This window comes from Rhineura floridana, chromosome 3 (genome assembly GCF_030035675.1).
Source record: "Rhineura floridana isolate rRhiFlo1 chromosome 3, rRhiFlo1.hap2, whole genome shotgun sequence".
Lineage (NCBI taxonomy): Eukaryota > Metazoa > Chordata > Lepidosauria > Squamata > Rhineuridae > Rhineura > Rhineura floridana.
In genome coordinates, this window is record NC_084482.1 from 124,730,093 (window position 1) to 124,746,099 (window position 16,007).

Consider the following 16,007-nt stretch of genomic DNA (forward strand, 5'->3'; position numbering starts at 1 on the left):
TCAGTTAGCATAGGCTGGAGACTTACCTGGATTCTACATTGTGGACAAGTCCGACTTGGTGCAGTATCAAACCACTGGATAAGACTAGGGACAAAGAGATGATAAAGTGAATGTTGACAAATGGAGTTTCTTAACATAAGCCATAACACAGTATCAATTAGGAACTCATTGATAAATTCACCAAATATCTTGTTTTCAGACAGCCATACTTTAAAAGTTTACTCTACCATAGGGCTAATATCCTTTTTTAATACATAGGGCTGTTTCTATGCACGCTGACTATTATGGGATTTACTTCCACGCAGGTCTCACCAAGATCAAAGTAAAAATGCATACAATTGCTCTGCAAAGTACTTCATATCACATTTCAATAACCGTTCAAAATAAAGAAGTGTTTTGCAGAAATTTCAGTTTGTAACACCACAATGCGGAACATATTTAGCATTAGTACTGGTGCCAGCATTGCTACAGTGACAGTATTTAACTTGCTAGATGGTGAGGGATAAAAGGCATGCAGCCTTGCTTACGATACGATCTTTAAAAATACAGATGACAGTAGATAAACAGGCTATAGATATGTCTTAGGAATAAATAGTATTTGCATCAAAATGCTCTTGTTAACGTATCTTCAACTGTATACATCTTGCATACAAAATATGCTCACATGCCAATCAGTGCATTTGTCTAGAAATGGCTCAGTACCACTTTGATACTGGTCTTTCAGGTCTAAAACATTTTGACAGACATCCATAAGGAAAAACAATGGACACAAACTGTCTGAGGAAATGAGGTACAGACCCATTTCATCAGACAGAGACAAATACTGTAATATGAAAAGATGTAGGTAATTTCTCTCTGTGTTCTTCATCATCGTGTCCTAATCTTAACAGGCACATTCTTGTTTTTATGACTGTATTTTATAGATTATCAATTGTCAACCTATCAATATTTTCTCCAAACCATGCAAACACCAGCCAAACAGGAAAAATTATTTAATGCTTTGTTAATCTATATCAGCCTGCTGTTAGATCTGGAATGGGAGGCCCTTCTCATTATCCCACCACCAAGTGGCGACACAGAATAGGGCATTCTTGGTGGAAGTGCCCTGACTGTGGAATGCCCTCCCCCCAGAAGTATGACAGGCTCTTCAAGAACTTTCTCCCACCAATTTTGCCATTCACTTATACTCACCACAAATGGTGGAAGGTGTGTCCACAGTGAATAGCTGCCACATCCCTTTCATTATCAAAGAAGTCAGAGCAGATGGTACAATGGGCACGGATAGGCATCCTCTATAACTGCAACTTTAAGGAAAAGATATATGGATTAAAATATGGACACCCCCCACCCTCTGTACAAGGAAACCCAAACTGATATATATATATATGGAAACCCCCCTCTGTACAAGGAAACCCAAACTTTAAAAGGTCCTGTCCAATCAAAGAACCGTCACTTGAAGAGCATATCCTGAATGCTGCTTCCCTCTTTCACACACACACTGATGAAATAAATTTGCACATCCATTCTTCACAACCCCACAGCCCATGTATCTATAGTCCCAGGCTGTGGTCTTATGGCACATGAGGCCAGCACCCTGGTGAAGCTAAGCAGGGTCAGGTCTGGTCAGTGCCTGGATGGGAAACGGCCTGGGAACCACATGCAAGCTGGGGGAAAAGGCGGGGTATAAATGCAATAAATAAATAGTGCCCTACATGACAGTCCAGGTGACTAGAAATCCAGTAAAACTGGTGGAGTCCCCATGACAAAAAACACACTATTTTTTACGGGGGGGGGAAGGAATTGTTGTCCATATTTCTAGGTTTGCTCTGAATTCCAAATAAAAGCAAAAGACCCTTATACTCTCCTTTAAAGCCCTTTCATTGCCAGTCAGTGACTCAGTTGAGCAGCACTAACTGCAATGTACAGTATGGGATGTTTACTACGACCCAGCAAGGTATAGATCAGACTTTCATTATAAACGAAGTATTCACTAAGCACTAGGCCAAAACACTGCACCTTAGCAAATGTATCAGAAAGAGAACTCAACAGGAGAGCACCAATGTGATGTTACAGTTAAGAGTGTTGGACAAAGCCAGCGAGATCTAGGTTTAAGTCGCCACCTTGAGCTAGTCAGTCTTCTCAGCTTAACCCACCTCACAAGGTTGTTAGGAGGATAAACCGGCGGGGGCGACCACGCCATGCAGGCTGCCCTGAATCATTTGTTGGAAAACGTTGAGCAGAAATGTAATAAAACGTATGCTTTTCCCTCGTTAAGCAGCTGCCACCCACGGCGGGGCGGGGGTGGAGAATAGAGAAACTCCACAAGTGGGTCTTCTCACCCTATTCCAGAAAGATGGTGAAGGAGACTCCTCCCGACGTGAGACGCAAAACCCGCCCGCACTCCCCAGCACTTGTCCGGAAGTTTCCTTCCTTCCCCCACCCTACCCTACCCTACCCTACCCTACCCTACCCTACCCAGGAAGCGCTCTCTGAAAGAGCGCTCTGAGTATCAGCTCCGCCAACAGAAAGGACAAAACCTGTTGATTTCCAAATTCAGCTGCACTAGGTTGCCAGATTCAAATTTGGTTCTTTTCTCAGTGATTTCCGGAAGAGAACGGAAGTGACGTCCCTGGTTCAGGCGCGGCAGAAAAAAAGCTGCCGTTTCCCCCTCATTAAAAAAAGTTTCTGAGACTACGGCTGCAACGTCAGAGGGGCGAGGTTAAGGAGGGTGCGTGTTCATCCCAAAGAGAGCACGGGTCAAGAGGATCAGGGACGCTAACAACCAAGCCCGCCTACTTTTTTTTAAGCCTGTCGGGGCTGTGAGCTGAATATTACAAAAATATGTAGGGCTTGTCTAATGGGCCTTTTTATTATAGTTAGTATTGTTTTCTATTAAAAGGTTAGTTTAATGTTCAGGAGTAATTAGCATACATTAAAAATATAAAAGTACACACTGTTTGTTTTCCTTTTATGAAGGGGAGGAGAACAAAGTAAATATTTTGTCCTGAAAGGCTACGGCAGTAATAAACCCCTGGCCAAATGTGGCCCTTTATATCTGGTTGTCCCCCAGGCCAGTTAACATAAAAAAATGTTGGGAGGGGGAGAGAAAAAAACTTAATTTTTAAAATTTTGTTTGTAAAAAAAAGTGGGAGAAAAATTGGGAGAAGTTCCCATAGTCCCCCCCCCCCGTCTGAATGCAGTGTGAAGAAAGTGGCTTCTGTGGCAAAGCCAAGCCAGTGAGGCACTTTGTACATTAAGGTGACCCACTGCCTTTCACTCCTTTCTGAAGGTAGTTTTCCAGGTACACAGTTTACTACAATAGGGTATAGTCACAGACTGCAGCAATGAAATCAGCTGAGGAAAAGAAAAGAGCAGGGCTGGCTCAGGATGTACTAATGGCCACCAATTTGGATGGCATTATAAAGCAGGGAGGGGGTAGACTAAATTCATGGAGGATAAGGCCATCAATAGCTACTAGCTGCGATGGCTATATATCATCTCCAGAAGCAATATACTTTGCAATACTGGTTACTGAGGAGCACAAGTGGGGGGAGTACTGTTGCACTCATTTATGTATTTATTTATTATTTGATTTATATCCCACCCTTCCAGCAGGAATCCAGAGTGGCAAACAAAAGTGCTAAAAACACATCAAAACATTATAAAAACAGACCTTAAAATACATTAAAACAAAATATCCTGTTTGTGGGTTTCCCATAGGTATCAGGTTGACCACGGTGAGAAAATGATGTTGGGACAGATAGGCCTTCAGCAGGTCTCTTATGTTCTTAAGATGTTTTGCTGCTTAAAGGTGAAAGACAAGCTGATGTCTCCTGCCGCTTATTCCATCTACAGAAACTTTCTTCATCATGACGGGAGGATGCATCTTCCACTGTACCTGAGGGCAGCAGACTAGCTTAAGAGGCACAGGGCAGGCTACGTGGCATACACAGCTCTGTTCACCAGCACCTCACCACCACTCCTGGCATTTGCTACCCATGGCAGCCACCACACTCTGCCTAATGGTAGAGCCTGGCCTGACTTAAAAGTGTGAGAGGTCGATGTATACAAAAGTAGTACCTAGGACAGGAATCTAATGGAGGACTAGAAAGATCTGGCTAAGTAGTTCTGGGGGCATATAGGGCTCTGGGATAGGTGTGTAGAAACATGGGGTATTTATTCTACTTTTTCATTATGGTTTTGGATCTAGAGGGCGGGTAATACTTTTTTAAGATTGAAGATTAGGAACTGAAGGAAGACAATGCCTTGATAGGAGTGAGTGCTTTGGTTTGGGTAAGAGTTAAAAGAGTGGAAATGGCTCAAATTGTCTAATGCTCTGAGATCTGTAAATGTTTAACTTAACTCTTTACTCCCTGTATTCATATAGTTTATAGTTGTGAGCTTTCTGAGCAATGAGGGTTTTCTTTAAAGGTATTTGTGTATTGCTCAATTGCCTATTCAGGATCAAATAAATGAGCTTGTGATGAGACCTTGAGTTTGGTGGTTAAGGTGAAAGAGGTGAGAATAGATCCTGTAGGTTGTACATAGATAAAGATCTGGCTGATCATAGATAAAGATTGCTGCCATGCAGTCTCCCTTAAAGACTGAGGCCTGCAGCCTTGGATATAACCAGGGAGGTTGTTTAGGGGAACCATGGGTCTGCCAAGGTTTATTGTGAAGAAGTGGGCTGCAGACTCTCCAGTCTTCTTGTCTTTGCGAACTAGTAAGGGGGAAAAGTTATTGTTGTCATCAACAGTGTAGTGGCAATTCAGAAATGCAGGGTCCCTTCATGATAGTACAGCCATGTCCCCCTTCTTTTGCTTCTGGGTTGAGAAGGAGCTCGTTAATGCCTCCTCCTACAACAGCAGACACCCCTAGGATCCAATATGCATGAAATGGGAGGATGTTAGCTACTAAAAAGAGTCTTCTCTGTGGCTGACTCACCTCCTTTCACTCTGGCTCCAATCAGCAGGAAAGGACAAGGAAGTATGTTAGAAGACTCTTCTCAGTGACTAACACACTCCTCTTTCAGGCTGATTGGCTCATAGGATGCTGGAGACATATGAACCCTGCTCCCAAAGAAGGGGTCTAAGACCCCCCCCAGACCCTGGACGACTACACCCCTGGTTACCATGAGATTTGATGTCCTGATGGTAACAGCAAAAATTCACACATGTGGTTTCTCATAGCTATAGGCTGTTACCTTACCTCTCAGGGAAATCAGCTGGTCCTTTTGCCATACCAGACTTCCCACACTTCCTCCAAGAGAATGGCCAGACTTACATGGGCCTGGATAAGTGACAGTTGAGGTTCATTAGGGTTGCTCTATTTGATAAAGGCAGGTGTGTTTTTGCAACAGGACACAGTCCCATTACTTTTTTTGCAGACGGGCCCCCTCCTAGAGTCCCTCTGTCTCTACATCCAGTCAGGTTGCTCATCTCCCAACCCCAGGGTGCACGATTCCTGGTTGCCTTGGGAAAGAAGAGAGAGTCACAAGGACCTGGGAGGTAGGAGTTTACATGGAGAGAAGGTTGGACGCCAAGCCCAGGTACTTTCTTATGATCACTGCAAGCTCAGGCTGCCAGCCAGCAACAAGCTTTGGGGGAGTGATTGGGGCTTGCTTTTAAAAAAGGTTGTGCAGGGAAGTATGGAGCGGTATATCGGTCCTTGAATGCTGAAGATGCTGTTGTCTGCTATTATTGTTGTTGTTATTGTTATTAACAACAACAACAATATTTATATCCCACCCTTTCTCCCAGTAGGAGCATGCGGTCAGGTCGGGCCCTGGCCAAGGGCCCCTCCTTAGGGTGTGGGGGTAGCGCACCCCTTCTGCGATCCTCGGCAGGGTCGACTGACTCGACTCTCATCCCTGTCACAGATCAGAGATGGAGCTCCCAGTCCCCCTACAGACCGTGCAGGCCAGCGGCACCCACCTGCTCCATCTACTTCTCCCTTTCTGTGAATGCCCTGCATGCTGTGTGTGCAGCTGCCATCAACCTATTATCCTCTATGTACACCGCCCAGAGAGCCTTTTTGGCTTAGGGCGGTATATAAATTAAATTAAATAAAAATAAATAAATAAAATAAACCAAGAAGGCAGCAGAGGCTTGCCTAAGGGGCTGATGCCCCTACTGCCATCTTCATTGATGGCAGGCATGTGTGCAAACGCAGCGTAGCATGCATGTGTGCCATCAACAAAGATGGTGGTGGGGGTATCAGCCCCGTAGAGAAGCCTCTGTCGCCATCTTGGTTAATGGCAGTGATCTGCACGCCCAGCTCGCAGAGTATTCACATGAAGAGAGAAGAGGTAGGTGGAGCGATCCCGCAAGGTCTGTGGGGGGAACTGGAAGCGGGGGGGGGGGCTGGGGCAGCCTGGCACCCAAGAGCCCAGTCACACCTGGCGCCAGCCGTGCCCAGGGCGGCAAGTGCTTCCTTCCTTTCCTTTCCTTTGCTAGTGAGTGCTTCCTTTCCTTTGCCCCAGAGGGGAGTTTTTTTTGGGGGGGGGATTGTTGAAGCCGAGTGTGTGTGTGTGTGAGAGAGTGAGTGAGAGAGCACTTTTGTTCAGTGGGGACTTCTAAGTAAATGTGACTTGGATCGCAGCCGTACAGCCCATTCCTGTACATGCTTACTGAGAAGTAAGTCACACTGCATTCAGTGGGGCTTACTACCAGGTAAGTGTGTATCTCTAACAACTGTAGAAGGATCATTAGAAAACTGTCACAATGCAAATGAAATCCCATTCAAATGATTGGGTGTGTGCGTCGGACAAGCTCCACTCTAAAGCAGTAACTACAAACCTCAGATTGGTACCTTACTCTTTTGGAGCAGAGAAAGTGTATTGCTAACTCATTTTTTAAAGCCAAAAAAAAGGGGGGGGGGAATGTGTGGTTTTGTTCTATCTAGCCCAACGCCAGGAGTTAGGGAGGGAAAGAGAGAGAAAAATAAGTTGGGGGAGCTCTGTGTGTGTGTGCACGCGCAGATCCATATACTGGCTGGGTGTGAGTGGATGTTTCTGTTGGGGAGGTGGAGTTATGTTACTGTAGGTCTTTCACTTGCTGATCTTAGGTTGGTAATGCTTCATTCAGTGCACAATCAGGTATTTCAGATGGAGGGGGTTGAAAGTGATTTAAGATTTATAGCAATTCTGTTCATATATGCATGCTGGGATAAATTCAAGATTTAAATAGTTAAAAATCAAGCATTGATTCACCCCAGTTTTAGTTAAGCCAGTTTCCAGCACATTTTTCTGCAAAAGGTTTGAAAGGGTCCATAATTGGGATGCTTATGGGGTTTTTTAACTGAATGTATTTTGATACCTTTTTTCTCCCTGCAATTTCCCCAAAGGAGCAGCACTTCAAACTGTAAATGAAGCCAATGGCTGCTGAAGCTGTTGTTTATTTTCAAAGCATGGAAACAATAGGTTCACATACTGTCTGTATTATATCTAATAAAAACATCAAGCCACAAATCCCAGGAAAATCTACAATTTGGCCTAGCAAGATTTCTCTTAATGGAACTCATTATGTAGTTTCTATAACAGCAATAACTCCTGCTGAGCTTTGCTAAATAGAGATAATTCACTAACAGGCAAAAACCCTTGCTGTTTAAGAACGTACCTATAGCCCACAGATATTTCTATCAAACTTCAGAAAGCAGGGAAATTGGGCAGCTAAAGTGAATGCACCAGGGGAGCAGGAGACCTGACCTCCTCTCTGAGATATTGTACTGCACTACAAATTTGTCAAAATGCAAACACAATTTGGGTTTCGTAACGTGCCTCTGAGCATGTGGTGAGCGGTGGCAACACCTGCCACCTCCAAAGATGGAGAATTATATTTTTGTATGTTTGTTGGTGTTCTTCTTACTTCATTCCTGTGTTACTAATGTTTCTACAGAGAATCTAATCTAGAAAATTTTATTTCCGTCATTATTCATCCTAGAAATCTGTGTAAAATTTATTTTTATTAATTTCAAAGCCTTTTTATTGGCCAATGTCATATAATGGTGAAGACAGCCTTTTGTGTTTCAAATTGGAGGTTATGTTCTATTTTGGGGGGGGGCGCATTAACAGTTGAATCTGCAATTTGATGTAAAATCAGACAGATTACAATATTTTACTACTTCAGCAATGACTCTAGCTGTTAGAAAAAAGAGGATGCATGTTTTCAGCCTGCTATATTTAAACCACTACATTCAAGGCAAGGTGGGCACGGTCAATTAAAAACATAGAGCACATCTAGAATTTTGCTGTAATATATTTTACCTCCCAGTTTTATCTTGTGCAAATTGAGACACTCCTGATGTCCACTGGAGACTATTCTGCAGAATAGTCAGTGCCATTATTCCACAGTTATGTTTGGAGTTTTTTTACTGTAAATTTTGCAAAGTGTTGCTGTACTTCACATATTCACAGAAATAGAAACAAAAGAAAATGATTTCCTATAAGAAACTTCACTAAAATTGCAGAGTAAACCAAAAATATTTAAAGTGACCATCTGAACTATGTCAACTGCCTTAATAATGTTATTTCCTCCCTGCTAAAACAAGATCAGCACAGCATGTCTTGTTTCTGTTATTTGGGCTGATTGCAGGTGTTGCCATCACTCACCATATGCTCAGAAGCACATGTTACAAAATTATTCCAAGCTACACAGGAAGTGGATTGGACTGTGAAAGACCAACCCAAATTGTGTTTGCATTTTGACCAATTTATAGGGAAGTACAATATCTCAGAGAGGAGGTCAGGTCTCCTGCTCCCCTGGTGCATTCACTATAGCTGCCCAATTTCCCTGCTTTCTAAAGTTTGATAGAAATATCTGTGGGCTATAGGTACGTTCTTGAACCGCAAGGTTTTTTGCCTGTTAGTGAATTTCTCTGCTTTTTAATCCAGGAGGTAAGAAATGGGATCCTGTGCGCTGAGAATGGATTGATCATTTGTATTGTTATTGATTCAGTGGGATTTACTCCCCTGCAATCATGCTTAGGATAGGTGAAACTGGCCATAGGGGATGGGGAGGGGAGGAGGAAGAGGAGGAGGAAGGGCACAGGATAGGAGGGGGATGGGTGCAGGCAGGGAGGGGAGGGGGAGGGGGACAGGTTTGATCATTTGCATGTTTATTGAGTTCAGTGGGATTTACTCCCATGGAATCATGGTTAGGATAGGTAAAACCGACCGGAGGGAGGGAGGGCTGGAATGGGCAGGGGAGGAAGAAGAAGGAAGAAGGGAGGGGAGGAAGGGCAGAGGGGAGGAGGGGGACGGGAGCAGGCAGGAGGGGGACGGGAGGAGAACAGGTTTGATCATTTGCATGTTTATTGACTTCAGTGGGTTTTACTCCTATGGAATCATGCTTAGGATAGGTCAGCCTTTCCCAACTAGTGGGCCACCAGATGTTGTTGGACCACAACTCCCATCAGCCTCAGCCAGCATTGCCAATGGTCAGGAAAGATGGGAATTGTGGTCCAACAACATCTGGTGGCCCACTAGTTGGGAAAGGCTGGGATAGGTAAAACTGACCGGGGGGGAGGGAGAGGGGAGGGGAAGAAGGGGAAAGGCAGGTCTGATCATTTGCATGCTTATTGAGTTCAATGGGATTTACTCCTATGCAATCATGGTTAGGATAGGTAAAACTGACCATGGGGAGGAGGAAGGGGAGGGTAAGGAGGGGATTTGAAGGGTATGGAGATGGGTAGGGAGGGGCAAAGGAAGGAGGAGGGGAGGGAAGGGGATAGGAGGGAGGAGAATGGAGGGTGCATACTTTTTGAGTTCAGTGGGATTTATTTCTGTGCAATCATGTTTGAAAATGGAAATGGACTGCCTTCAAGTTGATCCTGACTTATGGCAACCCTATGAATAGAGTTTTCATGGTAAACGGTATTCAGAGGTGGTTTTACCATTGCCTTCCTCAGAGGCTGAGAGGCAGTGACTGGCCCAAGGTCGCCCAGTGAGTTTCATGGCTGTGTGTATTCAAACCCTGGTCTCCCAGGTCGCAGTCCAACACTGACCTGGGGGAGGGGCAGGGAGGGTAGGAGGAGGGAGAGGGGAGGAGATTGGGTGGGTGTGCACTGGGCAGAGGGGAAGCCCCTTTCCTTTCCAAAAGGAAAACATTGTGAACAGTATCATTGCTTTTCAGCATTTTCCCCACCTTTTTATTCTACAGCAGGCACATGTACAATAGGGCCCCGCTTATCGGTGTTCCGGTAATATGGCAGCGCCAGCGGGACATTCAGCTGGAGCGCAGGGAGCTCCAGCCACCGCGTTACAGCTGACCGATCAGCTGGAGTGCGCAAAGTCCCCGCACTCCAGCTGATTGCACACTAAGCCGACAGGGATCAGCTGGAGCATGTGAGCTCCCCGCACTACAGCTGATCGCATGATCAGTTGGAGCACAGGGAGCTTGTGCACTACAGCTGATCACTGTCAGCTGGAGCAGGGCGGCTGGAGCTCCCCACACTACAGCTGATCGCACAATCAGCAGCTCTCATGGCTGTATAATATGGTATCCAGAAAAAAAAGAAATACAGAACTTTATATAGGTCTGGTGGGTTTTAGCTGGTGAAGACATTTCTGTGGGAATTAAAAATTCAACATAATTTGTATTTCATTAAATGCAGTTGCAGATAGTCACGAACTGCATAAAAGATTGTAAAACTTGACATTTTGCGTGTGAAACCTGGAAAAGACTTTTCTGCTGACATTTGAATGTAGTAAATGCAGACACTGCCAACGGATTCTTTCAAGCCTTCTGTTATGTGCAGAACAAAGATATTAGCTTTGCAGATAACTATAAAATATTTACTAGCCTGCACAACTGTATGCAGCTGGATGTCACGATGGGCCTTGCAACACACTTGCATAATTGACCTGTAAACTGAATACTGGTTGATAGAATCTTGGACAGATTTCACATGTATCGCTCAGAGGGCTTTAAAACCTCTCTCCTGTCCTTGGTATGAATGACAAAAATGTAGTTTTAAATGCACTTGTATCAGATTTTTAAAACCAATTAAGAGCCAGGTAGGAAGATGGATTTACAGTTGCATTTCAACCTTCTTCCATTTTCTGTGTTGCTGTGAACAGACACATTCTGTCTAGAAGTACATTTTTAGTCTTCTAATCCACCATTTTCCCCATACAGGTACATATTTGGGAATGATCTTTTCATATTTTAAGCTAGCCTACCTGCATTAAAGTGTCACTTTTGTCACTGCTGAGAACATCAGAAAAGCCCTGGTAAATCAAATGAGATCCATCTAGTCCTTTGGGAAGGGGGGAGGTGAAGAAAATGACAGTAGAACATGTGTGCAGGTAATATAGAAAGGAGCCTACACTGTCAGACTGTTGCTGACCATACCATGGTGGCATTGCCGCTGAGCCTAGTCACATGACTACATGGGTCAGCATTTGGAATAGGTAAGTGGGAGGAATGTCTTCTGCATTAGCTGATGTGATGTTATTTAAAGCAGGAAAAAATGTAACTTTTTATGCATTTTAACAGAAGTTGGGTAAGATTCTCAAGTGATCATTAAAGCACTTCAGAAGGCATGTGTGATTGTGACCTTAGCTTTACCGTGATTAGCTTGTTCCTTCTTCCACTTTCCTGTCATCTGTAATCTAGAAGGCCATTTTTATTCTACCAATTGTAACAGTATTTTCTAGCAGACGGTCTCCTAAGGGTGTGTTACTGGTGGTGAGGTGGCGAGCAGGACATGAAATTGCATTTTCTTGTTCCTCTTCAGTGCCACAAACTAGTAGGCAAATACTGACTGAGAGGAGCTGCTGGTTGAATGGTCAGGCTTTCTCCCCAAAATGCCCTCAGTTGTACTGGGAGTGGCTTCCAGATCCAGCAGCATGAAGGGGCTGTAGGTTCCCCATCTCTGCCATAAATGATGAGATAAGGGACCCACATTTATTTATTTATTTATTACATTTATATACCACCCCATAGCCGAAGCTCTCTGGGCAGTTTACAGCCATCAAAACATATGGAGGTAGGTGGACACATTTTGTGTCTTGGGGACATCAGTAAATTTGGTTTCTTGCTTGAGGAATGCAAGATGGTACAACAGAGCCTAGGCATTGAAAGTAGGGAGCTCAGTGAAATAAAAACAAAAACAAAAAACCTATTTACCTTAAGACATGTCTACTCTGCAATGTTATACTGGCTTCAAACCAGTCTCAATTGGCAGGATTTCCTCCTGGTTCTAAAGGTGGGCAGAAGCAGGGAGCTTACATTGGATTAAAACCAGGTATAAAATCGATATAGATGCATCCCTGTTTATATCTGACTTCTTTCAATATCTATCTCTATATTGTATAGGTAGCATTATTCATAGCCCTGGCATTAGTTGGGAAAAGGCAGCCCTTTGGAGGGTGGTGAGTACAGTGAAGATACAGAGACAGACAATGCAGTAGCAGGTGCTCTCCCAGTTTATCGTTAGAAGGGACTTTATTTTTGTTCCAGTGGTACAGTGCAGCAATTACACAGGAATTTCTGGGTGGCTGTAGTTGAAATAAAACAATTTCATAGACTTAACTCAAACTTACAAACATGCAGCTGCTTGTGAGGGAGAAGATAAGGGAAAGAAATGCTGGAGGCAGGAACAGAGGCAAGCAGGTGGCTGAGAAGGCCTCATACATTGGGCCGGTCTACCATGTAACCTGTTCACAACAAGAGACAGGCTTTCCTTAGTGTGCCTTATGTAGGGCTAAGCCTGGGACAGCAAGATCCAGTAATGGGGTTCATGTAGAGGATTGCCACCTATTTTCCTGACAGAAGCTATATCTAACAGGTGTGTGACAGACAGGTAGAGCTTCTGTCAGTATCAAGATGTGGAGATAGAGAAAGCATAGCTGTAGGATTTTTGCATATTATGTTGTTAGTAAAAGGTAATGAGCCTTCGTCAGGAAAGGTAATGGCAACTTGAGTCACACTTGTTCTTGAATGTGGCGGAGGTGAGTCTCCCCCTCCCCAAGGTGAGTGATGCTGAGTAGTATATGTGGCATTTTACAGTTCTTCCTTTTATGAAAATGAATAGCTGCATGTGATTCTGAAGCTGTTGTGCCACTTGCTTTAAGCTCTCTGTTCTGAAATGAGTGAGGGGCCCATATGACCTGTGTCCTCCTTTGAGCTGTCATGCTTACTGGCTGCTTATTCATTCACACCATTTCTAAGCCACTCCGTAAGATACAGTTATCTGGGCAGCTTACAAGAAACCAAGGCCCTTGCACATACAAAGAAATAGCCTCCTACTAACTTCAATCTGTCACAAAGACATAACTTCTATTTAAAATAGTTCAATGGGACATACACTTGGATACGTGTCTATAGGATTAAAGCCTGTGAGATTTAGGCTGCAATACTATAACCACTTACATGGGAGTACGTTCATAGGAGTATGAAGGCTTGTACTGTCAAGCAGTCTCTAATGCCTGAATGGACACACAACAAGATCTTAAGGAATCTATGCATTTGTAGTACTGGCCAATCTATAGCCTGATATAGAACATTCCTGTTTATACCATTCTATATTATTTTTAAAATAATGAATAAATGAAGTATATTGCACATTTTTGCATGGCTAATTTAGGTAAATGCATACAATCCTGAGCTAGATTCTTTAGTGAAATGTGCACAATTCATATTGGAAAAACACTCATCATATGAAATAATGCTTCTTAAAAAATGAGAAACTTTCTCTAGTGCCTTAAAGAAAGACTTTTGTATTTCACCAACAGCTGAAATAAACATCTGACTCCACCATTTAATCTTCAAAATGATCACACACTGGACAAATTAGGAGCAGGTCTGCTTAGGTGCCATTCTCATTTGCAATGATTAGAGAACCAGAGCGTCTCAGATCCCCAGTACTACAGAACTACCCTGTTTAAGGACAAGGGGCTGGTGTGAACCACCACAACAGTACAGCACAGCAACTCTTCTCGTCCCCCAGGCACAACATGCCATCTTAGAACAAACACTGGAAACCACAGGAACCTGGTGTTTGACCTGAGCTGTGCTTTTAAGAGGTGACTGTATACCTATAGGCCTATTGTACAATCCTGTACATATATTACACATACAGTAGTGGCTTCAACACAAGACATGAATGTGCAGACAGAACAGTGCAACATGTACACATACTTCAAATCAGACTGCCTTCTGTTTTTCATGCACGCATATCATAACCCATGCAAGGGGTGAGGTATTAATCTCACACATACCTACTTACTATATGAATCACACACATGCAGTCCGCAGCATTTCCTTTCCCAGAGCAAAGCTGTTATACTAGTGAGAAGAACCATTTTGGCTGCTCACACCAGCAGTCATACACAGACCTCACACTCTCTTTTGGAAAAACACCCACAGAGAGGGAGGGGCTCAGGAACCAACTTGAAGCAGGAACAAATATTTCCAGTCCTTGACTACTAGGATGACAGCTGGAAAGCTTAATATATGAAACCGGTGGGCCTTCTTGGCTTGGGGGTTGACCTTTCCATGACATCAATCCCTGCTGATCCCAGCAAGCCTTTTTTGTTTCGCAATCATAGCAACAGGAGGCTGCACTGTGGTGAGGAATATTATTTTGGAATTAAACTTTTGAGTATAATAAAGGTGCTAATATTTCTCTTCCGTTTTGATGAATGTAGCCTATGGCTATAAGAAGCCTGTGTTTCTAGATCTCAAAGTAATTGACATAAGACATTGCCCACTATATACAGAATTAGAAAAAAAATAAGGCTTTTGTTTGGGGGCACATATATCCAGTTCACATGAAATCATCAAAAACAACAAGAGGTACAGGCTTTCCTTCTCCATCAAGGAGCTAGTATGGATATTTGAAAGGCCCAGTTTGGCCATATATATGTTGCCTGCACACCAGCCCAGCATTCACTATCCATGGAAAATGGCCTGTCCAACTGGGATCTATGTGCTTAAAGTCTTAAATGTCTTTGCCACATATGGACAGGCCATCCCTACGCAGATAGCTGGAGATGGGGCTGGTGCCCTGGTTCTATTCATAGCGTTACATTGGACTGTTCAGGTATAGTTCAAACAGACCGAGGATTGGTCCATATATCAGGAATGAAGAGGAGGCTGCTAGAAGTATTGTATTCCACACCCTGCAGAGCAGTTTAAATTTTTTCATTTTGCTAAATAAAGTTGTCCTCTCAGACAGAAATAAAAATACGGCTGGGCTCTTAGCAGCTACATAGGGGGAATAGTTGTGATACAACAATACCAAGTATTTTAATGTGCTAAATATCCCCATAAGTGTAGCCCATGCCGGTTGACTTAAGATGGAACACTCTTATGTTTGCCAGTGACCTGGGTTTTACTACTGGGGTCTGCAGCCAAATAGCTGAAAAGTGGCAGACAGAGGGCAGCATGATTTGAAGAGAAAAAAATATGGGCTGTGATGTTCAACCCTTTCCCTGCTTGCTGCTTCTCTCCTGCACCATCCTCTCTCTGCCTTTTTTCTCTGCAGAAGTGTTGCACAAAACACACATCTGGGAACACCATCTGGGGTAAAGCAGCTGGGGGGGAAGGGGGCAGCACACTTCTCCCCTCAAAAGTACATCCTCTCTCCACAACTTTTTAGATGCTCAGCATTAACCCAGGCACCCCGACCTACTGAAGGGATGAGGAACATGTGGTCCTGAAGATGTTGCTGGACTAAAACGCCTATCCTTCCTGATCTTTGGCTATGGTGACTGAGGCTGATGGAAATTAGATGCTGCCTTTGGTCCAGCTAGCTCAGTATTGTCTACAATGACTGGGAGCAGCTCTCCAGGGTTTCAGGCAAGGAGTCTTTCCCAGCCCCACCTGGAGATACCAGGCACCTTCTGCATGTAAAGTATTACTCCACCATTGATTTACTGCCCTTTCCCTCTTGGAGTCTGAGTCTCCATCCCTGTGCCACAGTATGTTAATTCTGAATAAGTCCTACTGAACTCAGTGGGACTTATGAATAAATGTGTACAGGATTGTGCTATTTGTCTCCTT

General features: G+C 43.8%; 1 protein-coding gene across 3 annotated transcripts in view; it reads right to left on the reverse strand.

Annotated features, from left to right (window-relative positions):
* TRAIP (TRAF interacting protein) overlaps positions 1 to 2,722 on the reverse strand; it is a 39,717-nt gene extending 36,995 nt beyond the window's left edge. The window contains exons 1-3 of one of the 3 annotated variants that reach the window (XM_061617774.1): positions 2,476 to 2,722; positions 1,192 to 1,304; positions 27 to 84 (exon numbers count right to left, since the gene is read on the reverse strand). In XM_061617774.1, the coding sequence (XP_061473758.1) occupies positions 27 to 84; positions 1,192 to 1,289 (156 nt within the window). In that variant the 5' untranslated portion in view covers positions 1,290 to 1,304; positions 2,476 to 2,722. Of the gene's footprint in view, positions 1 to 26; positions 85 to 1,191; positions 1,305 to 2,153; positions 2,431 to 2,475 lie in introns of those variants that run through there. The other 2 variants (XM_061617773.1, XM_061617772.1) reach the window with 2 other exon arrangements.
* Between the last annotated feature and the right edge of the window lie 13,285 nt (positions 2,723 to 16,007).